Source organism: Mytilus edulis, chromosome 14, assembly GCF_963676685.1.
Source record: "Mytilus edulis chromosome 14, xbMytEdul2.2, whole genome shotgun sequence".
NCBI classification, from domain to species: domain Eukaryota; kingdom Metazoa; phylum Mollusca; class Bivalvia; order Mytilida; family Mytilidae; genus Mytilus; species Mytilus edulis.
The window spans coordinates 16,828,108-16,854,588 of NC_092357.1; the positions used below are offsets into that span (position 1 = coordinate 16,828,108).

The 26,481-nt window shown below is 32.8% G+C and overlaps 2 protein-coding genes across 3 annotated transcripts; one reads left to right on the forward strand and one right to left on the reverse strand.

Annotated features, from left to right (window-relative positions):
* Positions 1-5,212: 5,212 nt before the first annotated feature.
* LOC139502870 (heat shock 70 kDa protein 12A-like) lies at positions 5,213-17,538 on the forward strand. 2 transcript variants are annotated; one of them, XM_071292516.1, is made up of 11 exons: positions 5,213-5,330; positions 5,964-6,093; positions 7,568-7,618; positions 8,073-8,151; positions 9,256-9,302; positions 11,300-11,360; positions 12,418-12,520; positions 13,097-13,394; positions 14,002-14,223; positions 15,298-15,454; positions 16,431-17,538. In XM_071292516.1, the coding sequence occupies exons 2-11, from the start codon at positions 6,079-6,081 to the stop codon at positions 17,432-17,434; spliced, it is 2,037 nt and encodes a 678-aa protein (XP_071148617.1). In that variant the 5' UTR covers positions 5,213-5,330; positions 5,964-6,078; the 3' UTR covers positions 17,435-17,538. The 2 variants fall into 2 exon arrangements, with proteins under 2 accessions (XP_071148617.1, XP_071148619.1); XM_071292518.1 differs by having other exon boundaries at positions 5,257-5,330; positions 5,993-6,093.
* Positions 17,539-20,102: 2,564 nt separating this feature from the next.
* Positions 20,103-20,597, reverse strand: LOC139504003 (uncharacterized). Its single transcript, XM_071294053.1, has one exon. The coding sequence runs from the start codon at positions 20,595-20,597 to the stop codon at positions 20,103-20,105; it is 495 nt and encodes a 164-aa protein (XP_071150154.1).
* Positions 20,598-26,481: the final 5,884 nt, after the last annotated feature.

Consider the following 26,481-nt stretch of genomic DNA (forward strand, 5'->3'; position numbering starts at 1 on the left):
AGTATAGGCAGCGGCTTTTACTTTCAAATAAATGATATTTTGATAGGATTTGTTTATCAATAATTATACAAAATTTCAAATACTGAAGTTATTCCAATTTAAGAACCAGTGTCTCGTTGTCAATTTTTGTTTCGGCTATCTATTATTTGTTTTGCTTTCGACTTATACTCCTTTATTGCATTCGGTTGGTTCTTCTCTCTCTCATTGATTGTGAATTATATATTGTAAATAAACTCATCATAGATACCAGGACTAAATTTTGTATTTATGCCAGACGCGCGTTTCGTCTACAAAAGACTCATCAATGACGCTCGAATCTAAAAAAGTTAAAAAGGCCAAACAAAGTACGAAGTTGAAGAGCTGTAAATAACGCGCTTCTTATAACGATATGTAAATATAGATGATAATGATATGAATCTTAATGGTGCCACTTTCAGAGATTTCTTGGTTTTACAGACATTTTACGTTTCAAAACGGGACATACTTGTTTAAAGGATAAGAAGTAAAAGCTGCTATATTAATGACAGAACAAAGATAATCTTGATGTATTATACAAAAACATTTCTTTTGGAAATTGTTAATATTAATATTTCATTCTTACCACCTCTAGTATAGGTAGTTTCACAACAACTCTGAATTTCGATTTTGCCTACATACACAATCAATGTTAACATAGAATAAAGAGACACGACAGGATTGTCAATGAGACAACTATCAAAATGATTTTAAAAATAATGAATTGAAACAGCTATAAGTCAAGGCATTCGACAATGAGCAAAACTAATATCGTCCTGCCTTAACAGGACAAACAGCGTTTTAAGTAAGAAAAAACATTTGATTAACGACAAAACAATAAACGAAATACATATATGACAGGTTTTAAACAACGACAACCACTTGTATACAGCCTACTTGCTAAGGACATACATTTAGTATTTTTCGGATTTGTTATCACATAAGCAATACGACGGGTGCCACATGTGGAGCAGAATCTGCTTACCCTTCTGGAGCACCTGAGATCACCCCTAGTTTTTGGTTGGGTTCGTGTTGCTTATTCTTTAGTTCTCTTTTTTTTGTGTCATGTGTACTATTGTTTGTCTGTTTGTATTTTTTCATTTTTAGCCATGGCGTTGTCTGTTCATTTTCGATTTATGAGTTTTACTGTCCCTCTGGTATCTTTCGTCCCTCTTTTAAATGAGGGTTTGCATCTCATTTAATCAAGTAAACTTGATATTAAAAATGCCACCGGACATTGAATTTCTGTTTCATATCTTTAACTTTTTATTGATTGTGACACATAAGTTCAAAGCAGAAACATACATTCTGTTCTTCGTAGAACATTAATATATCTGCATATCATACTTCATACGTTTATCTCGTGGATTTTCACCCTCAACGGACTTCGTTTACATAACTGTTCTCCTTACAGAAATTAACATTGCTTCAAAAGAGTTATTTACAAGCATGTTCGAAATAGCATTGCGTCTAATGTATGTAAGTATGATGATATGATACGAACATAACACAGGCTTGGTAATATACTGGCACGCTTTGTTGGAATTTCAAGGTGATAGTTCACTGGGTAACAATCCATATAGAGATTGTTGATAAAAGAGGAACACTAACTTACAAAGTGCACTGAAAATTTATGAAAAAATGTGTTCATGTGTTTAGTTGACACAACATCGAATGAGCGTTAAGTTTAAGTATATATCAATTGAAATAAGCTGTCATAAAATAATATTTCATAGCTGGCTTGAATATATTTCGTGTCAAAAAAACGTTTGATCTGCGAACATTTATCTTAAGTCGGAAAATTAAATATGTGCATCGATTTCTGTTGAAATGTGATTTCCAAAATATCCTTTTGAGTAATTAGTGCGGTTCGTATTGCTCAGTCTTTAGTTTTCTATCTTGTGTTTGTGAACTATTGTTTGTCTGTTTGTCTTTTCTTTTTTAGCCATACTGTTGTCAGTTGATTTTTGATATATGAGTTTGAATGCCCCCCCCCTGGTATCTTTCACCCCTCTTTAAGTAATATTTGCACCTTTTTTAAAAAAGATTATACTACGAATCGATATTTAAATGCAAGATATAAATGATCAGATTTATAAAGTTGAAAGTTATGTATTTGCACATTACATTTCGGATTTAATATTTGCGGAAATGATTTAAATGAAACTTTATACTACTTTATTGATACAATGTGTTAAACAAATAATATTGGTGAAATCGAAATATATACACATTAAACCACATACTGGAATATCGTAAAATCTTAGCCCAAATTAAGAAGTAGTTAAATTCCTGTTTGACGTTAAGCAAAAACTAACAGGTAATATTGTCTCCTGATAAGAAAATCAAAAAAATTATCAAAACAATAAAAAAAAAATGAAATTTCAGAAATCAACAGGCACATTTATATCACTCGTAGAACTCCTTTTCACTTTATATGCCAGTTATAATAAGTACGAATGAAATAATTTCTTGGACCATGCACGTTATATTGCCTCGGTGCTCTCTTCGTTATATGTACGTTTCAGTTGGGGAGATTTTAGGATCGACCATAGACGGCGTTGAACAAACACACATGAAAATACTTGTTCTTATCTGCTAAGTCGACATTAAGGAGTTAAATCATGAACTGGTCAGCCAATATTATGAATAATGTGTCAGGCTGGGTTGGCGCATATTCCAAACAGTGAATTATGGGTAACAAATTTTAGATGAAATATTGTTATTTCCAAAAATGGTTTTTGATAAATATCTGTAAAATCTGAACGAGAGACACAATTTTAAATTCCACTAAAAATTAGGTTGACCTGAAAATGTTGAACCGATTGCTTAAACTGAGGTGGGTGATAAAGGATAAAAAAAGCAGTGAGAACAAATATTATAGACGCGTGAACTGTTACATGTCTTTATTTAAAATTGTGTATATATTGATAGGATTTTTCCTATTACATAATTTGAATTTAATCTATGCGAAACAAATGATGTTGAATATCAATAAAAGTATCAAAATATATCAAAATTGAGAATGAGAATGGGTATTGTGTCAAAGAGGCAACCCAAGTTGAAAACAGAGTTTAAAACAACACAGGAGCAACAATAGATCTGATATACAGCGACTAAAATCCCGCACTCGGAGGAGGGCTTCAGCTGACCCCTGAACAAAACTGAATACTAGTTCAGTGAAAATGCACGTCACATTAAACTCCGAAAAAATATAATTGAACTAAAATTATAAAGCATACAAGTCTTACAAACGCAATAGGACCCTGACGTGAAACAGGCGCACACATATTGTGGTGGGGTGAGGATGGGGGGGGGGGGGGGGGGTGTAGGGGTAAGGGTATAACATTTTTTTATAAGATCTCAACCCTCTTCATATACCTCTAGTCAATGTAGAATACCACTATTTGTCTTTAATCATGTTTATATTAGTTATACGTCCTTGTGTTTATATATAAGAAAACATATCTGCATTTATTATACTGCTTGTCACATTAATGAAAATTTCTGTAATTTTAAATAAGCTATGACTGATTGAATACTGACAAAAGTATGAAAACAATTTTTTATGGCAATTTAAAAAACTGCTTAGTACAAATAAACGGAATAAATAAATATGTTCTTTTAAAACATTTATCGAAAGATCTCAAGAGTTTTGATAAAAGTGTCGCTGATTACTTGAAGTCCAGTTATTTTATTTGGACCAATATCTACCTTTGTTTTTTTTGCAACATGAATGATTTAAAACAAATTATGTCTACTTCCATCATGCAAACAAAAACAGTCCAGAGTATTAATTTGATTTACTCTGAACTTTGATTAAAGAATTATTGATGAATAAATAAGTAGCTGATACAAAGTAGAGGAATTACAATTTTCAAAACATTAAAAGCATTATGCTGAAATTGGTTGAAAGTAAAACAGTCTACTATTTAACTCTTGTGGTGCACATGACCTCAGAAGTATTTACGTCATTCCCCAATTACATTGTTGGACGCTTTATGGGTCGTCTGAACGTTAGATTTAAACATACCTAACTTGTAACAAAGGTAAAGAAGTATTGTTAAATTTTCTGAAATGTGTATTTATTCATACACGGGTGAATTTAAATATAATTTAGAGGACTGAACTATTTACATTATTCAGCTTTTATTATTTCAAAATGCATGGTATTTTTACGGTGAAATATATGATAGGTGAGATCATTATATTAATAGTTCATGAACACATTCCCGCCCTTTTTGGGTTTGGAACTTTTTATAAATCAGTCTTGAAAATCGAAAAAGAAATGAACGTTACGTTACAGTAGTCCTTTTAGATACAGATAAATGTTATAATTTTCATTTTAGAAAAAAAAAACAGACACAATTAATAAGAATAAACACTAGATGTTTTTTGTTCGATCGAAACGTTTTTAAAGGTTTATCTTTATTAGGATCGTCCAAACATTGCAAAATCAGACTATTTACAAAATATATATGCAAAATCAGACTATTTACAATATGTGAACTGTTTTATATTGACACTGTATTCAATAGTCACCAGGTCATGTTTAAGTTATCATAATTGTCCAAAGGACAAAGGTTATGTAAAAGACACATAAAAAATGAAAAGATTTTTAAAACAGTAATCCGGAGCTACATTTTTTTTTAGCTAGTCGAACTTACAAAAATGTTCGAGTACATTGAGTCAAGTACATCTACCAGAGACCGAGACAAGTAAACTTTACTGGATTTAAAAGTAGTTCAGCATGATTAGGTAACTGACACAAACTATGTACATTAAAATTTCCGATAGTCATAAGCTGAAATGTTGTAATGATCTCATTAACTTTATTTACAAACGCTAACAATAAAATAATAGAAGTACGACTTTGACTGTAAATGATGTTAGAATTTTCAATTAAAGCTGAGTACCATTTATGTCATTCGACTTTCATAGTGATGGCTGCTTTGTCGGCCGGAAGGAAATAAAATGCAAAAGAATACAAAAAAACTTTACATGCTATAAAACCAAAACGGAACCTTTAAGGATTTGATAAAAATAAGGCAAAAATATTTTTGTCTCCACACTAAAATACATGTTGATTTTTTTACGATGATCAAAAGACAGTTCATTGACTGAAGTTACAATCTATTTCAACATTTAAATCCAAACAACCTACTTTGAAGGTTAGCTAGTGATTTTAATTTTCTGAAAACATGACCATTTAAAACTAGGTGAATTTAAATAGTATATCGAGGGCATGAAATACACGTTGTTCAAATCATTTTGTTTCATACTTCAATTTATTTGCACGCTACAGTGAAAATAAGGTAAGACTATCTTTACTTCTATTTAAGAAAGATTTTAGTACTTTTTATTATTTAGAATAATTATAACCGGTGTAGAAAGAAATTACCATTGTCATGATTGTGTAGTCTTTCCATTCAAGATTTCAAAAGACACGCCAAGTAAATCATGTAAATGAAAATACGATATTTTATGCGCCCGAAGCTCTTTTCTCAGTAAACGTTTAAGAACTCTTAAACCTAAACATTTGAATGCATTATTTTGTCGTCCTTAAATACATAGAATATAAGGGAGCTAAATACATAAATGTAAACATTAATTTAAGAGTTTCAATTATGCTAAACTTTCGGCGTCTATCATCAACTTATTTGGAAAATCTGTTTCTTGATATTTCAACCAATGAGCGATAACTTTAACAAACTCGAAGCCGTTTTACTACTTTACTTAGCTTGATAATATATAATATGCAATATTTGCGTATGTCTTGGGAAAAAATTAGAAAATTTGTTTAGGAACATAAAAGCAAAACTTATACGTCTAATTTGTTTGTAATGACATAAAAGAGAAAAGAGGTTTTGTATTGGGATAAAGGCAAGATCAAGTGTGAAGATGTATCAATATAATGTTAAGCTGAAACTATATCCATTTTATTCTAGATTTTTATTAAAAGCAATTTTGTTTTGAGATGAGTATGGAAGGAATATTAAAGAGGAAGATATCAATATTTAGAGTTATCAAGACAGATGGTTTATCTTGACGGAAGATGGATTAATGAGACAACATGATGTAAGTATATCATTAAATTCTTATCAATGAAGAATCCATGTTTGATTCGTTTGGCTAAAGAGTGTAATGAATATTATTGTTTTACGAGCATTTGTATCATTTATTTTTACCCATTAGTAAAAAGTGTACCACAAATACTTAATTTTATAATAAATTCAAATTGGGAAAGTCCATATTAAACAACAAAAGCAAACGTTTCAACATACGGAACGAGTGTAAAACAACTGTTACATTTCTGACTCGGTACAGTCATTTTCCAAAGAAAGTTCTTGGTGAAACTTGTACTGCAGGTTATCTAAACCTCCCACTTGTACGACAATTGTTTATAGTTTCGTTATATTGACAAAAGTAGATGAGCAATGTATTTTTATTTTCAACTGACATTTTTATTACAACATTATCTGAAAAGTCAGTCATGTGTCAAATCACGTGCTATTTAACGAAATCCTTTAAAGTTAATTAATTACTGTTTAGAATTTTTTTTTCCAGACAAGTCAATGTAATGGTGGTGTAAACAGGTACATACCAACTTCTTCTGAGTCTTATTTGACTGCAAGCAAATTGTCTGGGCAATAACGAATTTAACCCATTGGATAAATAAACCAAATGACCGAAAAACTGAAAAGGAAAACCCGGTTCAGATAAGGATTGGTTTACGAATGAAAAGTAGTTTCATTTAAACAATAATATTGATTGACATAATCAAATTGCGTAGTCTGATATAACATCTTCAGTTAAATGTAGCGTAATATTATTGTAAAGTGTGATAAACTGGATGTTTCTGTATGGCCCTGTTAGAGATTCAAGGTAGCTGTATTGGACCCGAGACTCAACAAACCGAGGACCAATACAGAAAAAGCTTTGATTTAAATAAGAAATTTACAGTGAAATATACCGAAATACATATCTGTACTTGTCTTTTCGTAGTTTCTGTGGATGTGGTGTCAACATTGATGTAATTCATATTTTTAACTAAGTAATTAATCTGATGCTATTACATTCCATTTTATCCAACAAATATACACTGGAATGAATAAATCAGACCGTTCTTACTATTGCATTTTTTGCGTTTGATGATCATTATCAATGAAAATGAAACAGTGAAAATTATATTTCTATTTCGAAACGTTACAAAACACGGAACATCTTTATAACTTTTTTGTGTTATTCAAACGTTTTTATGCTCAATAAATGATATCAATATATTGTATGCATAACAATACGTCTTATTACTACACTTCGGCGGACGTGAACGTCGTATTAGACAATTGAAAAATACGGCTTTTTCGTATTTGCTGGTCCGAAAAGCGTTATTAAATCTTGATTTTATCAACAGCTGAACATCATCAGTATTGTACATACTGATGTCCTCATACATTTGTATATAACTTAAAAAAAACCAATGATACTAATTAGATGACTGTATGCTTGATATACCGATATTGATAATATCATTTATAACTTATTGTTTTAGAAAAAGCCCAGCAATGCATCACAGGTAGCTAAATGGGAAATGAATATCATGGTAAGGATCGGAATGGGTTAAAACACTCTAATTGTATATTACACCTTTTAAGGATACACAGAACATTCGCTATATTTCAAGGAGAAGAAATTTTCTTTGCAAATGCGGGTCGGCTTATTTTCATTCATGGAATCATCCAAATGATCGGCATAACAAAAATATTAAAGAACAAGTTGAAACATAGAGTGAAAAAAGATCAAACCCGCTACAAAACATTATGAACAGATTAGGCATTTCCTGTATGCAAGAATTATCAATCAGTGTATTATGTAGGGTATTTAAATAATAAAAGCTTCACAGTGACTTTTCATAAAGAACTTATAAATATAATATAAGAAAGATTCACCGAAAACTAATGGAAGCAAGAAAAATAATTTAAGCACATTCAATAAAATATTTTTTAACTTCTTTAGTAGATTTGTAACTTGTTTTTGTATTTCATTTTCTCTAACAGCTCGCAGATATTGACAAGAAAAAAGACGGACTACGTTTCAACATAACTTCAAATAATGGGCAAATCATAAAGTTGAAAGGTAAAACGAAATAAAAGGAATAGTTATTTAACCTCTGTATCAAATCAAGCACCAGAGGAGTGAATTTGATTTCCTGCAAGTAAGGTGTGTGAACAGCAACAAAATCGAATGCAATATAACTTTAAAACACAACAGTTGAAATCAAATACTATCATCTTCAATAATGAGCATAAACTATACAATTCCACATGAAAAACCAACTACATAAGTTATACTTCAACAAAAACGAAGCGAAACGATATGACGGATATCATTATCGAGCTTGAGACAGAATCATATTGAATGTGGAAGAGTAAAAGATGTTTTGAGCGCTGTACACAGAACACAACTTCTTTCTTAATTGGAAATGAACAGCATGGTCAGAACTTTATAACTAATCCTTAATTTGAAGTGTCGGGTATGATATTTATTAACATAGTTCTGCTCTTTACATAATGAAATAATTACTGCTTAAGTATATTTAGTGTCATATAAAACAAACATTTAAATGAATAGATTTGTGTTTTGTATTTTTGTATTTCCTTCAAATTGATCTGATAGACAAAACGTCATAGAAGAGGGGCGAATGATATCAGAGGAAAAGTCAACTCATAGATCGAAAATAAACTGACAACGCCATGGCTAACAAAAATACAAACAGACAAATATTATTACACAAGACACACCTTAAAAATAAAAGACTAAACAATACGAACCCCACAAAAAACTGGGGGCGATATCAGGTGCTTCAGAAGGTTAAGCAGACATTGGTTCACATGAGGCACCCGTTGTGTCGGTCATGTTATTACGACCCGGTACGTTGTTTAATTCGATAGGTCATATTTCTGAAAAGGGAACGGGCTTGTGGTTACGACATAAGGAACATATCCGATATCATCTTTAAAACGGATATTCCAAAACTGAAATCAACTCTTTTTTCGTAAAGTTTTGTTTTTCAACCGACCCTCATAGACACCTTTAAAGGATAAACATTTGACCTATAATGTAGCATTATATATTTTTTACACCCATTTCACTTACAAAAATTAACAAAAGAATATTTAAAACAGATTTAGTTCTGTGATATTTTTTTGCTTTCACAACTTTTCATTATTTATTTTACAGCTCAATCTGACGATGAAAGAGATACATGGATTGAATGTTTTAAAAAGGTAAACACTGACTTTACCTCACCTCACCTCACCTATCCTCTTCATGCCAGTCGGCATTGAAGGCCCTGATACATTGTTTCCATTTCACACGGCCTTTAGCTACTGTTCTTGCTGAAGCCCAGCTGTTCCATCCATGTGATGTTCGTTCTGTCTCTACAGTCCGTCTCCAGGTGGTTTTGTGACGTCCAACTTTCCTGTTTCCCTCTGGTGTCCATGTCAGTGCAACTGAACATATACTGTTGGCATCCATCCTAAGTACATGGCCAATCCATCGCCAACGCCGGTCTACTATATCATCGCTTAGCTTCTTTGTTCCAGCTCTTATGTGGAGGTTTTCATTTGAAATTGTATTGGGCCATCTTATTTTCAATATCTGTCTCAGACATCTATTTTGAAAGGTGTTTAATTTCTTCTTGTCTTGTTCAGTTGTTTTCCAGGTTTCACATCCATACAGTAGGACTGATATGACTAAGCTGTTAAATAACCTGACGTTTGTTTTAAATGACAGTACCGATGATCTCCATATTTTTCTTAACCTGCTGAATTGGCCTTTAGCTTTCTTGAACCTGTTGTTCATATCATTGTCATAGCCACCTTTTGTTGTAACTATTCCTCCTAGGCAAGTGAAGGTATCGACATCCTCTTTTGGATGCGTTTATCTTAAATCCTATTTTGCTGGCATTTTCTTGAAGTTTACTTGTTTTTAACTGTATATGTTGGAATTTGGAAGATAGTAATTCTAGGCCATCCGTAAAATCAAGGTCTTCTAGTTTGGTGGTTAATTTCAATCTAATTCCTGTTTCATGGTCTTTTATTGTTTGCTTCATGACATAGTTAATGGCTAACAGAAATTAGAAGTCAGACGTCACACATCCTTGTTTTACTCCTGTTTTTACTTTGAACCATTCTGATTGTATTCCTTTATCTATTACTGTACACTCAAATGAATCGTAAAAGAGTTTTATTACTGTGATGAGTTTGTCTGGGCCCTCATATACTGTTTTCATCATACCATTGCTTGCTGCTTTTTCTGCTTCTTCAATTAAGTTGTCTGTCAATTGCCTTTTGTCATGTCTCATACTTTTCTTTACCTCCTTGTCTTTGTCGCTATACTTGGCATTTAAACTGTTCTTGACTCTTTCTGATCTACTGTTGTTAGCTCTTTCCTTTAGTTGTCTTCTCTCGTCTACAAGTTACCATGACTCATTGGAGATCAAGGGCTTATGCCCACGCTCTTTGAAACCTAAGGTTTTAGTTGCTGTTTCTTTACAGCATTTTATTGCTCCTTCCCAGAATGTTTCTATGTCCTCTAGTTCATCTAAGAATTGGAACTTGTTCTTAAGCTCGATTGAAAATGCTTTTCGTACTTCTGGATGTTGCAGTTTGGTGATATCAAATCTCTTTCTTGTAGTATCCGTTACTATTTCATGTTTTTTAAGTTTGATTCTTAATTTGCATTTGAGGGGTTCAATGTCTGCTCCTCTCATTGCTCTTGTGTCCAGTATTGATGTTCTGTGTTGTCTAGTAACCAGGATATGGTCTATAAACACTGACTTTACCCTGTGAATCAGTCGGATACATTTTTTCAATCGTTTGATATAATTATCAGAAGAATAATTATAGTTCATCTTATAATACATTATCAGATGTGTTTAATCCCAGAAAATAGACCAGAATGACAACTTAAATTTACGGTTTTATTCAAATTGACCATATTTATTATCGTCAAAAACTGTTAGTTTTGATGAAAACATGAAACAAATGAGACTGATAATTTTGAAAAAGGGAAATAAAATTGCAAAACGGCCAAGAATTATAAAATGAAAATGAGAATGTTGTTATCCGATCTATAACTTTGAACACTTGTATGGTTTCTTTAAGCTATTGATATTTTTTACTTGCATTATATCTGATTAAATGATTGTTTAAAAATGTATCATTGTCGCTCGACTGCTGCTGTAGAGTACAATTGTAAAATATTGTTGTTAACATTTTAGTGCAATTCCCTAACAGAGGAAGACGATGAAGAAGTTTTCACAGGCGAAAGCAACCAAGAAGGTATAAAAATTCATCTTTCATAAAAGCATTGCTTCTTGGTAATATAAGCATACTGTATTCATATGGCAATTCTTTTTCTCAATTTCATCGAAACGTCCACAGAATACAGCTAGCTATACATAAAAATAGTAAGCATGGATTTGCTATGGAAGTTTTATGTGAGGTTCGGTTTGCTCAATTTCTATTTTGTTATATGATGTTTTGTGAACTGTTGTTTTTTCCGTATATTTTCTTTTTTCCATGGTATTGTCAGTTTGTGTTTAAAACGTTTAAAACTTTTTTGCTGGTATGGTAGTTTTTGTACCCTTTTAAGATCTTTTAAGTTTTTACTTATTATACTTATACACTTTTTTTTACTTTACAATTGTTTTGCACTTCAAACGTCTCACCTGTACTGTCATACATTTCAAACTTTTAACTAGTTCTCTACTTTAGCAGGAATTTCAATACTTTCGATGTCTTTTGTTTATACGAGAATGGCAGATACGTTTATAGATATCGATATTCGAACTACATTTACAATTAAGTTAAAAAAAGGCATTGAAATACTAGGTTGAAAGGAAATTATACAAAAAAAAGTTATTCAACACTTTAACATACTAAATGAATTGCAAGTACCAACATCTTGCTTCTCCGAAGTAAAGAAACAAAAGATACCATAAAAACAAACTCAATCTAAAACTTGAAAACTAACTGTCATGCTGACAGTTCTTTAACAAAAAAACTAAAAATGACCAAATGACAAACTGTAGTGTTCAAATTACAACTAAGTAAAACAAAGACTGAGTATAATAAACCCCACAAAACACTGGTGGTGATTGCACAATTGGTCAGAAGATTTTGTCAGACACGAAAATTAGACAAACGATAAGATATAAAGAACTAAGAAAAAAACATGGCCCAGACTGCCTGATTTTGAGCAGACATCTATTACTTAAACGCAAAATAACCTGATGAAGTTCTTAAAATGCACAACAATTGAACATGCATTCAAAAGGCAACTATAACTACATTTAGAATTTTTTTGGTTTCAAATACAGAAATATTTATTTTACAGCAAGTTATGATGAACTCGAGCCAAATCAAGGTACTCGGAAGAGAATGGAAAGTGATGCTTATATTTTGGAGAAGTTCAAAGAGATGAATATATCCAAAAAGAAGTATATATTTTGAAGATATCTGTCTTTAATTCATTTAATATATTATTTTGCTATGAATTGGAATAAAAAAAACCTATATTATTATTACCTAAACATGACATGAAATTCATTCAACCGAAGTAAGAATGCAGTTTTGGTGAAGTATTGGTTGAGAATAAAGTATGGGTGCTCAGCTGAGAGGTTTATTCAAATATAACATTTATTTATTTTAGCTTTTTTGTAGAGGGTTGAGTCTGTTCGGAATGATAACTTAATGATCATATTTATTTGACATTTTACCTACGCTCTGAAACAAAAGCCATTTTCTCATTCAATTTTACCATAGGTTGTTCGTGATTGAGATCTCAATTAAAATTGCAGCGTCAGCTGTAGGACACTAAGATGAGGTAATTTTGTTTATCGTACAACGGTTGATATATTAAAACGTGTTGTCTTTTTTTTTTTTTAACAAAATTGATGCCTTTTGAACGCGTATTCCAGGTACGCTTAAAAGAACATTTTAAAAAAAAAATTACCTATAATAATCATGGCAAATTACTTGACAGCTTTATTTAATTTTTTGTCATTCTATTCCAGAAAAGATTATGCAATGGTTGCAGCAATCGATTTCGGATCAGCTTATTCTGGTTGTGCCCTTTCAACGACAAACAGTTTTATCAAAGACCCACTTGATATACTTGGTATGGGACTAGACCAGAAAGGAAATGAGTCTTTAAAAGTCCCGACAGTGCTTCTTGTAAATCCTGATAGAAAATTTGTAGCATTTGGACATCGGGCGGAAGATCAATACACTGATTTACTGGAGAGAACACCAGGCGAGGCACACAAGTGGTATTACTTTAGCAGATTCAAAATGCAGCTGTATAATAATATGGTAAATATGTTTTATAATGTTTATACTGAGAATAGATAAAAAATTTACTAAATTACGAGATTACTTGCCACATCGAGAAAAAAACTGCAGTAAATGAAAGAAAGAAAATGACATAATCTGTTGTATGTTAATAGTCGGTAATTAATGCATCATAGTCTTATTTTTAACGCAAAACGCGCGTTTCATGTACAAAAGATATGAATGATAATCGAATAAAACGAAGCCAGAATGGGCATATAATATACGAAGTTGAACAGCAAAGAGGACCCAAAAAGTTTTGCCAAATAATGCGATTATAATGAATTAATTACAAAGGCAATGAGAAAGGAAAGGCACCAAACAGAAATTTAAAATTTCAACATATCAATTAACAAAACCCCTGAAATATATTTCCTTCAGTAGCAATTTCATCTGTCACTCTAAAATGTCGCCTTTCATCATATACTGAAGCTCAACGGTTTGCTCCGGGCACTCCGGCTGCTTCTATTAATAAAATCTGACCGCAACGAAATAGCTCAATAGTGTCGAATTTTGAATAATGTTTTGCAAGTACCTCTTACCTGTGATATACTTATTCAGCACTTACAATTTTCTTACTTTTCTACAGAAACTAAAGAAATCAATGACTATTAAAGACATTACTGGAAAGAAAGAATTGAAAGCAGTGGACGTGTTTGCCTTCTGTATAGAGTATATATGGAACACGCTATTTCGTAGGGCAAAAGAGCAAATTACGAATCTAAACGAAGAGAACATTCATTGGGTTCTCACAGTTCCGGCTATTTGGAGAGAGGATGCACGACAATTTATGATTGAAGCTGCAAAAAAGGTACAAATCGTAAAAGTTGTTGAAGATTATAAGATTTCCAACCTTTATATATGATTCAGTCTGCATTATTTTCGACTCAAAAAACAATTTTGGATTGATAAAAGTTGTAGACTATTTGGCAATGATCTTGTCGATCGCCCGTCAAGTAATAAGTTTTGATAATTCATTTGTTATTGCTTTTCATCTTATAAGACACATCTCTTATAAGATAGCTAAAGTATAGATTTTTACATGTGAATATGCAATTCAATAATAATATTTTGAAAATGGAAATAGAAAATGTGTTTAAGAGACCATAACCCGACCAAGGAGCAGACAACAGCCGAAGACCACCAATGGATCTTCAATGCAACAATAAGGTTTGCTTCAGCTGGTCCCTAAACCAAAATGTATACTTGTTAAGTGATAACGGACGTCATACTTAACTCCTAAATATACACAAAAAACTACAATTACAATTATACGAGACTAACAAAGGCCAGAGGCTCCTGACTTGGGACAGGCACATAAATGCAGCGGGGTTAAACGTGTTTTTTGAGATTTCAACCCTTCCCTTTTCTTCTAGTCAATATGGACAAAAAAACACACCAATACGTATACGCACAGTAAAAGTCAGTTTAAAAGAAATTCGAGTCTTATGTCAGAATGAGCAACAAAAGAAACTAAACAAAATGGCAATGATACATACATTAACAAAGGACTACTAGCAGTTAACGACGTGCTAGATCCAGACATCAAATAAACGGATTGAAAGATTATGTATTCATCATATGCATATCAAGTACAATCCCTCCCGTTAGGGATTTAGTATTATACCATCATAAAATATATGAGAAGAACATAAACCATATCATGCCAGCAACTGGTTTTAGAATAGATTTGTTTATTTACGAGGCAAAGACACTATAAGTGAATCAATATTAAAGCCAAAATATGCAATCTGTAATGACCTGATAAATCTACAATAATATGTAGAATAAAGTTCTTTTCTCTGAGAACACAAGAAAAATTGTTTTTTTTCAAAACATGCAATATAAAATGAAAAAAGAAAATTTAAAATAGATTTTATTTTAGGCTGGAATAGATGAAGAACGTTTAACACTTGCACTAGAACCAGAGGCTGCTGCATTTTATTGCAAGAGTGGCGAGATACAAAGACGGGCAAGTAAGACAGTTGGAGGACTTGGATCGTTTGATACAGGTGCTAGATTCCTTGTGGTAGATCTGGGAGGTAATAATAAAGTCATGTTAAACAACCTCAACATTAAAATTTTTGGAACAAAATGAATATTTGAGGCATGAAAGAATCCAAAATCAAAATTATAACGTCAACAATGAAACGGGGAAAGGATCGCACCTCTCTGCCCTAGAAACGTTTGTTTGCAAGTTGTATCAAATTCGACAATGTAAACTATATTCTGATTCAACTTTCCATATGAGAAATCTTAAAAAAAAATGATATTGCTATCATTATACTGACTACACTATGATGATATTTTACGATGCTTTTACCTGCAGTATATAAGTAATCTATGCATACAATGTTTCCTGAATAATAATGGCATTGATAAGGCAAACATATGTTAACATCCGAAACCGAGAGACAACATTTTACTGTTTTTATTTACCGGAATTGATTTTTGTTTGCTATGATTGTCAGTAAGTATCAACTGTTAGTATATTCGTCAGGATTCCGTATGTGAGCTTGATTTATAAAGTGTATTTAGGAAACAGATCAATTCTTATTTGGATAAAAGATTGCGTCTTAACGTTTAATATAAGAAGAAGCAGATGAGGTATATTTGCAAATGAGACAACTATCAGCCCATATTCAAATGCAGGGGATATAAGTAATGGAAGGCATTCGGACAATCTTTAATACTGAGAAATATCTATAACGTACAGTCGACTTAGAGGTCACGACATGAAAAATCTGATTCATCTTATGAAATCATCAGATATTTAAAGGCCTGATTTATAACAAATCAAAAAGATTTGACAGACACGTAATATCAAATACCACTAAAACACAGACTCGTGATTTTGGACAGGAACAAATAGAATGTGGCTAAATTTCCATTTCTTTTAACGGGATATGGTCTGCAACCTTGGCTTTCAAATATTTAGTTTTCAAATATTTTGTTGAAATTTGACATAAAAATCGCCTCCGGCTGGAGCAGTTTATTAAGTGTGGATTATATTTGTAGGGGGAACAGTCGATATAACATCAAACGAAATCTTAGAATCTGGACAGTTAAAGGAAATACACAGCGCCTCTGGTGGACCATGGGGAGGTAACACGATCAATACAAGAATATGGAAACTTTTGCAAGGAATATTTGGGGACAAAACAGTATCAGAGTTCATTGCAGAACATCGGAACGATTACCTTGAACTTGCAAGAACAGTTGAATTGAAAAAGCGAACTGTAACTTCTGATGGAAAAATGAGACTAGAGATTCCAAGGTCGTTAATTATAGAGACACAGAAATCAAATCCGGACACAATTGCTGAGGAATATAAGGATAAGGTTAAACTAATAAAAAACATGCTAATTTTTTCACCCGAAGTTGTGCTGAAAATTTTTAAAGACGGCATCGACAAAATCATCATGTATGTGCACGATTTATTGGACCAACCAGAAACAAAGGGGGTTTCAACTATTCTTTTGGTTGGTGGATACGCATCATGTGACCTTCTAAAGGATGCAATGAAAACAAAGTTTAATAAACTTACCGTCATTTGTCCTCTTGATCCGGATCTAGCTGTATTGAAGGGAGCAGTTATTATGGGCCACATGGACACTCCTATTGTTGGTAGAATTGCAAAGTTTCATTACGGAATTGCGGTTTTACCAGGTGTTGGACAGGCGGAACCATTGACTTCAACCAAAGAAGAATTCCAAATAATCATTCGAAAAGGTCAGCCCATTAAGGTTAATGATGTAGTCACGGGATACGATTTTCCGATAACGTTTTGCAAAGAGGAAGCTTTTATACAGATTTACGCCTCCGATGATGAAGAGCCACCACAAATAATTTCTCAGGATAACTGCAGGAAAATAGGTCAGATCCGTATAAAATTACCGAAATCCAGAATGGAATCACGTCTTAAGATAGGAATATCAACTAGTGAAACAGAATTTAAAGTAGTTGCCAGAGATGAACAAACGGGGAAATGCTTTGAAGGTGTTTGCAGCTTTCTAAATTAAACCTTTTGAAGTTATGTAGAAATCATTATCCACAAGACTACATGTAGCAGTTGATTTTTATATAACCTTTTTTTCAAGTTTTCAAATAAATGTATGCTGTTGAATTAATTCTCACCAAATGAAAAAGGCTAATATAAAAAGAAAACACACTCTAATGCAATTATTTTGTAAAGATAATTATCATTGGACGTTGACAAATATTTTGAAGGGATTAATTCCACGTTCTACCAGACCGTAACTAAGGAAATAAACTCATCATAGATACACAGATTTAAATTTTGTACCTACGACAGACGCGCGTTTCGTCTATTAAAGACTCGTTAGTGACGCTCGAACCCTAAAAAGTAACAAAGGCCAAATAAAATAAGAAGTTGAAGAGCATGGTGTACCAAAATTTTGTAAAAGTTTTGCCAAATACAGTTAAGGTGTTCCGGACACGATTTGAAATGTGCAGTACAATAAATTGTTCATATAAAGTTCGAAGATTTGGGATTTGGGAGTTCAACGATAATGTTATACCAATACCATAATTATATCTATATCATATAACTAACGAATGTTTGCTAATAACTACGTTTTAATCCAATATTTACAATATATACATTGTTTTCGATGTTAACTTATCGCATGATAAAGACGATCTGTTTACGTCTGAACATTAGAAGGTGTCATAAATTTAGGAATCCTGTTAAGATTAACAATTAACTTTCTACACAATAATAAATTCTTTGGAAAATACTGTTATCTTTAACTAATCTTAGCAGACGAAAATGTAGCTCTATTTCAACATAATTATATTGAAAATTGACGATAAAAATAAAACTTGCAAACAGTGCAATTAATAAAACCGTTTTCTACTCTATTACAAATCATAACTAAAAACTATAGTCTTCAATCCATTCTCCCCCTCTTGATTGCTCTAAGCCAATCAAACAAAACAATAATTAAACGATATAAAACTGTCTTTCAAATCATCAAATCTAAAACTATTTTAAAATATTCAACTGTCTGAATTGAAATGAAAATATATGTCCAAATTACTTCAATTATTTATCACTGTCATTTTCGGAGGTTTCGATGTCTAAAAAGTAAAATCATATAAATACTGAACTTAGAGGAAGATCAATTGGGAAAGTCCATAATCACATGGCAAAATCAAATAACAAAACGCATCAAAAACGAATGGACAAAAACTGTCATATTCCTGACTTGGTACAGTCGTTAAGTTTTGTTTTCAACCGACCTTCATTGTCAATTTTTAGATGTAAGTCAAGATATGAGGCCGACTTAACTGTATCTGTAGTATTCCTTATCACTAGCTCGATGGGATAGATGCGTTCCACATAGTCACCAAATTTTGAATTATTTAGTGAAAGAACATCATCTATATAGCGGAAAGTAGAGTTAAAGGATATTGCTAACTTCTTATCTTTCTTCCTAAGAAGTTCCTGCATGAAGTCAGCCTCATAATAATAAAGAAACAAGTCGGCAAATAGAGGGGTACAGTTTGTTCTAATTGGAATGCCGCCAGTCTGTTGAAAAACAAGTCCTCCGAACGTAACAAATATGTCAAAAGCGTAACGATAATGCTGAAAATGTTCGATTTGTCTCACTAACATGTTTTCCAAGTTCGTGATAGCGTTTCACAATAAGCTTCGTGACCCAATTTTTTCGTGGTAATATAATTGGATATTTTGCATCAAACGATAGAAATTCGGCGTACTCTAAATGTCCATAACATCTAATTAATCCATTTTCATCAATTCGCAGTTGTAATCATAACAATTTGCTGGTTTTCGGTAAATCTTTACTTTTTATAAGAGCATTGTATTCGTTTGAAAATGCCTCCCTTTGTGCATTTTTAATTATTTCCAATTTGACACCTGCATATTCGACGGTAGATAAACTTCCTTGACAACGTTGTTCTTGCTTTAGTCTGCAATTGTCAATAAATCTGTGCACATATGATTGTACACGAACTAGTCTTACAAAACATGAATAACGTACGGGATCTAAACGCCAATCTGAATCACTAGTATGAATACTTTTCAGTGTAATACAGTTAGTTAAGTTATCGCTTGTTTCCTTCTGACACTTAAGCTCGGTATCACGTACGTTTTCTATCTGAATATTAGTTTCCGGCCATTGCGGTTACTCATCTTGTAGATTTTCCGGTCCGTTCCACCAAATTACGTCCGACTGTAATTGTTTAACTGTTCTACCTCTAGATACTAAATCTGCACATGTCTCCATTGTTTAGGATGCGATAAAGTGTGAATTTCTCCGATTCGATTCGCTACAAACGGCTTGTACTCTCTACTCCTGCCCCTAATCCAATATAAAACGTTCATACTGTCTGACCAGAATGTCATGTTTTCCTCGGGCACTTCTAATGCGTGTTTAACTGAAAGTGCTAATCTTAATCCTCAAACTGCGGCTATCAACTCAAGTCTTGGAATGATGAAGTTAAAGGAGCAACTCTCGATTTCGCTGCTATAAATCTCGTAGATATCATTCCAATCTTATACTCGTGTCTAGCATATATAACTGATCCATAAGCCTCCTGAGAAGCGTCGCTAAATGTGTGTAAACTCGACGAAACAGTGGCATCGTCTAACTGCAAACATCTCGGTAGTTTAATACAACACAGTTCATCAAGTTCACGGAATCACGCTCTAGATTTTTCAACAAGTACTTTGTCTAACTGGTCGTCCCAGTCTAGTCCTGCTGTCCACATCTCTTGTAGTAGTAGTTTTCCTTTTACTGTGTACGGCGCAATTAATCCTAACGGGTCGAATAACGTAGCAACTTTGATTAGAATATTTCGTTTAGTAAATTTAAAATCAACTGCCGGTGGGTTAGCTTTTAACGTGAATATGTCATTGTCTGCTTGCCATATAACTCCTAGAGTTTTCACTGACGGTAAATCTCCTTCATCGAGATCGACTTGTGACGCGCGATCTTCTTCTGGAATGAATTGTAAAAATACCTTTGAATTCCATAGCCATTTCCGTGCATACATTCCTGCCTTTGCCCATAACTGTGAGAGCTGATTATAAAGTTCGATGCCTTGTTCATCGTTGATAACAGAGTCCGTACTGTCGTCCATGTATGTAGATTTGAGAACTGTTTCAGCGGCTCGCGGATATGAATCTTTTGTCATTTCGGCGTGTTTACTAGAAACAAACTGAGCTTGAAATGGAGACGAATTTACTCCAAAACAACACTATTGAATTCATATTCCTCTGGTACTTTTTTAGTTTTAATTGCACGCCATACAAATCTGTGAAACGGTCTGTCGTCGGGTGCAATTTTAATTCTCAAATACATTTCGACGATGTCACAAACAAGTGCAGCTGGGTACTTTCCAAAGCGTAATAGTACGTCGAATAAATCTTGTTGTAACTTAGGACCTTGATGAATTTTGTCATTTAGCGAAATCCCCTGAAACTTTGCAGACGTATCAAATACAATCCTGGTTTTAGTAGTTTCCTTGTCCGGTCTTACTACCGGGAAATGCGGCAAATACCATTTTCCTGTTACGGTCTCCTCCTTTGTCGATACTTTGCGAACATATCCTTTCTCAATATATTTCTCTATGGTTTGTGTATAAACTTAAGCAATACTCGGGTCTTTGATTATTTTTTTTTCTGTGTTTTCTAATTTACTTAATGCCATATTATAATTGTTCGGTAACGAAAGTGTGTCGTCTTTCCACCGTACTTTAACTTCGTAGTGTCCGTCCTTAAATTCCAAAGATTGCGATACTTTAGACATCGCCTTTTGCTCATCACTGCTTAGATACACTTTTTCGCTTGGTGTTTTGACATTTTCGATTTCCCAAAACTTCCAAACAATGTTAACTTATTCATTTCGATTCTCTTGTCCAAGAGCAAAATAAGTTCTGTTAAATAGTGTCTGATCCTGTCCGCTTTTTGGATCTCCGATGCACGTCCAACCTAACGGTGTTATTCTAGCAATTGGCTCTCCAGGTTTACCACGTATATCTCTATAAGAATAATGTAGATCCGGATAGTCCAGTCCGATCAACATATCAACGGTAGGTCTCTTTCCTAGATTTGGAAATTTAATGACAGCAAGATGGTCCCATTTCCGAGCGTGTTGTTTCCAGTGAACTGGCTGTAAATTTCCGGTTACACGGTTAGTAGTGTATGCGACTGTATGACCATTGTGACTTTGAAGTTTAACCTCGACTGGCATAGTTTCAAAGGTGTCAACATTGTCATTTAATACATTAACTGTCACTTTCTCAACTTGTCCTTGAAGTCCCAATTCGGCGGCAACATCAGCGTTAATATACGTTTTCGTACTTGCGTCATCCAGTAATGTACTTACACTTACGGTACGGTTTCCATTTATCAATATTACAGGTACTGTTCTAAGCGTAACAAAGTTTGATTTTCAGTCTCGACCAATCACTGTGCGATCCCGACTCTCCCCCTCAGTGGCGGAGGCTGTTTCTTCCTTCTTTTCAGGAGCACAGTTCTGTTCTGTTTTCGATTCGGTTCTCACTCGAATTTTTGGCTCACTGAACGATTGTTTATCCCTATGTAAAAGTCTGTTGTGCACTTCTTTGCATCCACCCAAGTTACATGCTCTACTTCTCGGACACTGTCTGCCTACGTGATCATGTCTTAAGCAACGATAACACAACTGTAGTGGTTTTGCGGTATCCCATCTCTTGTTGACGGTTAATTTCCGAAATTCATCGCACTTCCAGACTCCATGATTACCGTTACAACACTTGCACACCCTATTTCCGGTATAGTTTTGTGATTCTCCAAAAATTGTTCTAAATCCATCCATACGATTTCCCTTATAATTCCGCTGTGAATTGCTGCTAGTGCTCGTACTTAATCCATGTATTGTTTCGGATACTATAGTTTGAAATTCTGCTTCCTGTAAAATCCACTCACGTAGACATTCAACTGACCCTGTTTTTCCGCTTTCCAATATCCAACGATGATACCTCGACAACATAGATTCTGTCATCTTTCGCTGCAATTTGTTGTTCAAAGAACCATTCTTTAACTCCTCTCGACACGACCTGCTTCTTTCATGTTCACAACTGCTATATCCAGTAAATCTGCAAAATGTTCTATGTCTTTAGCGTCACATTCTCTCCTAGGTTTAAAGTTTTCAAGTTTTTCTATATACAGGGTTATTTGTCATCGTTGTCTTCCATATTTTCGTTCTAAGCGCTCCTTTGCGGCATCATACGCAACTGCTGAATGTCCTAAATGTTCGATAACTTGTAAAGATTCACCTTCCACATATTGTCTCAGTTGAAATGATTTATATTCCTTTGTTGCCGGTGCTTGGTCAATACAAGAGCTCTGGTAGTTTATTTTATCTCCTTTGAATATCGGTATTGAAACTCTTTTTAATTGTTTCCACATATCGTTTCCTTTTTTGAATTCAATTGCCTGTTGTTATTTTCTTCTTTCGTAGTTTGTTCTGATTCCGGTTTAACTTCCCTTTCTTCACTTAAATGTTTACTTTCCACTTTATTTCCGGAATTCACATTATCTCGTTTCGATATTCTCGAGGCAGAAAAGCCAACTAGTATTTCAAAAACTCAAAGTTTTGTAAACAGTTAATTTATAAATATAACAATATTAATGGTAATTTAGCACTACTGGGCTGGTGATACCATCGGGGAATGGCCACAATTTCAATTTCGATTTTGTTTTTGGTATGTAATCTCTCAAAAAATAATCATTAATTTCACGTTTTGATCCTAAAATGTTTTATCCGCATTGAAACCATTTTGAAGCGTAAGAAAGGTGAGTATACATATGACATCACTGTTTAGTAATTACCAAAGACAATGCAACAGTCTCGCAGAATCTTTCATTTATGTCATTTTACGCCATAATATTTATGAAATGGTATTTATTTTGATATGCTGCATTAGAATGGAGATAACTGTATTATACTTTAAGCCTGGCCTTCTTAAAACCTGATTTTATTGTCGCAAATATTGCAAATATTCGTTTACCTAGCTCCGCTACATGACAGTAAAATCAACGTTTTATATCTAGTTTTGTTTAAACAATATATGTTCAGAAAAACACTTATTGAACAATACATACCTATTAATACTGGTATGCTCTGTAGAAAGCGATCTGGAGCATTATCTATTTATATGAAAAAAGATATTCGAAAAGGGCTAACATTTCTTGAACATGAAACCAGTGATTAAATCTGGTTTAAATTGGATAAATATGTTTTTGGAATATGAAGACATATTTATATATGTTTCTTATATGACCCACCAGCGGAAACAACTTATTGTCGCCAGTTAGATTCTGAAATTATTTCACTAATTGAGAAAGATATTTCTAAACACTCAAAAGATTGGGATATTATTTTGGCAGGGGACTTTATTGCCAGGACTGGAGATGAACCAGACCTAATTTAAGGCGATAGTTCAAATCACACCCCCTTTTTTAATTCATACAGCCCTGATTTAGATTTACCCTCTATAAGTAGTCAAGATAAGATACTTTCTCAAAGGGGAAAATATTTAATTGATTTATGTATTCAAGATAAATTATGAATTATAAATGGTAGAACATTTGGAGATATTGTTGGACAGTACAACTCACATCAACCTAATGATAGTAGTGTCATAGATCATTTCATTGTATCTGAATATTTAGTAAAATATATTTCATTTGTTCATGTGCATGATTTTACTGGAACCATGTCTGACCACTGTCAAATATCTATGATGTTAAATGTAAAATATTCTGTGGAAAATGATTGTAAACATGGTCGTTGTCCTCTTGAACTTCTTCCGCCTTAATATATGGACAGGTATGGACAGATAAAGGTTCTGCAGAATTCCAAAATGTGTAATTGTCATCAGAAATTCAGTATGATCTTCCGATTTCATGAAATTACATGTTGATCAAACAGAATCAGGAATCAATTCTTTAATTAATAACTTTAATCAGGTAATTTATGATGTGGCAAACAAAAGTCTAAGAAAGAAACATCATAGTTAAAAAGTCTAACAGGAAAAAGGGAAAACCTAATTGGGAAAATCTATCTCTATTATTCCTCAAAAAGCAACTTATTGATAAAGAAAATTTATTTAAAAAATTTATTAAAGATCCATATATTAGATCATCTTATTTTAGTGCTTTAAAGCATTTTAGAAAATCTAGGAAAAACACAATACGTCTATATGGACAAAAGTTAGTAAATCAGCTTAATACTTTAACAGAAAATAATCCAAAAGCTTACTGGAAACTTCTGAATAAAGTTTTACGTGATGGTGGAGATTCTAGAGTACAGTCACAAGACAATATATCAGCCGAAGAATGGTTGAACTATTTCAGGGAATTAAATAATGCTAAACATATAAATAACCAGGATCTAAATAAATCGTTAGCTAAAGCAGAAAAATGTAAGCAATTTAATGAGTTAGATTTTAACATTTCTGAAAAAAGAAGTTCTTGATGCACTGAAATCTTTAAAAAATTAAAAAGCCTACGGATTTGACCAAATATCAAATGAAATGTTAACATATGGTTTTGTGAACAGCGGTATACTACTGTTGCCTTTATTTGTGACAGCAATATTTTCCTTTTTGTTTATTTTGTAACAGTTTAAACTTTATCTAAAAGTAAGCGACTATTGTTCTCAAATTGTTAACCTACACGTTAAGAAGTTAATTCATTTTAATCATAGCATTGTCTATTTCATGTTATCATATATATTGTATAATTGTATTATTATTTGTTTATAGCATTACGTGACAAATTTCATTATTACATGTAGTTATGATTAAGTAAGATAACGTAATACATTTTATATCGTTTCTATGCAAATTGGCAGTTAGATATCAGCAGTCAAGCTGTACAGACGCCGTGCATTTACAGTGACATTCATTGTGTTTAGCATAGAACATTTATTGGAATTACCATTTGTTTTGTCTTTTCGGAATATTTACAGTTGAACTTTTACATTGTAATTAATGTATTGCACTATTGAAGAAGTTATATATAAACCATCGTAAAGCTAAACTTAGTTTTGTTGACTTTATCCAGTGACTTTCCCCCCGAATTCTAAATATAACAGGAACGACGAAAACCCCTGTTATAGTTTTCTGCATTTTTCTCCAACTCGTGGAATTTTCCTAAAATTTGGTGTAAAAGTTTTTTAACTCCTAAACATAAGTCAGGTGACACCCGAGAACCTAGTAATTACAGGGGAATTGCAATAATTAGTAATATTGGTAAGTTGTTTACTAGAATATTAAATAACAGACTAGAAAAATATTTAGAAAAGCATGACATTAGATCCCAAGAAAAAATTGGTTTCTTTAAAGGTAAAATGACTAGTGATCATCTTTTTGTCTTAAAAACTCTAATAGATAAACACACACAAAAAGGCTCAAAACCATTATACACATTTTTGTTGACTTTAGAAGAGCTTTTGATACGGTTAATCATACAATATTGTTTAATAAACTTAGTAAAATTGGAGAAGGAACCCCTTTTTATAATATAATCAAATGTATGTATTCTAATAACATGCTATGTATAAAAACACGAAACATGTTAACTTCAGACTTTAGATCATATATTGGAGTAAGACAAGGAGATAATCTGCGCCCAGTCTCTTTAAAATATTTATAAATGATTTTAAATCTTTTTATGATGAAACCTGTGACTCAGTATTGCTATCAAATGTTTCATTAAATTGTCTTCTTTATGCTGATGATCTTGTTTTACTTTCTGAATTTAAAGAAGGCTTACAGAACGCACTAAATAAGCTAGAAATCTATTGTGAAAATTTGGGGTAAGAAGTTAATTTAAAAAAACCAAAGTCTGTAGTTTTTAATACATCTGGCCGTATAAAAGATGCCCAGCTTTCATATAAAGACACATACATCCAAAGTTCCCAACATTATACTTATCTTGGTGTAACTTTTAGAGCATCTGGCAGCTTTTCAGAAGCCAAAAACATGTTATATAAAAAGGTTAAAAGCTGTCTTTAAATATACAAAATAT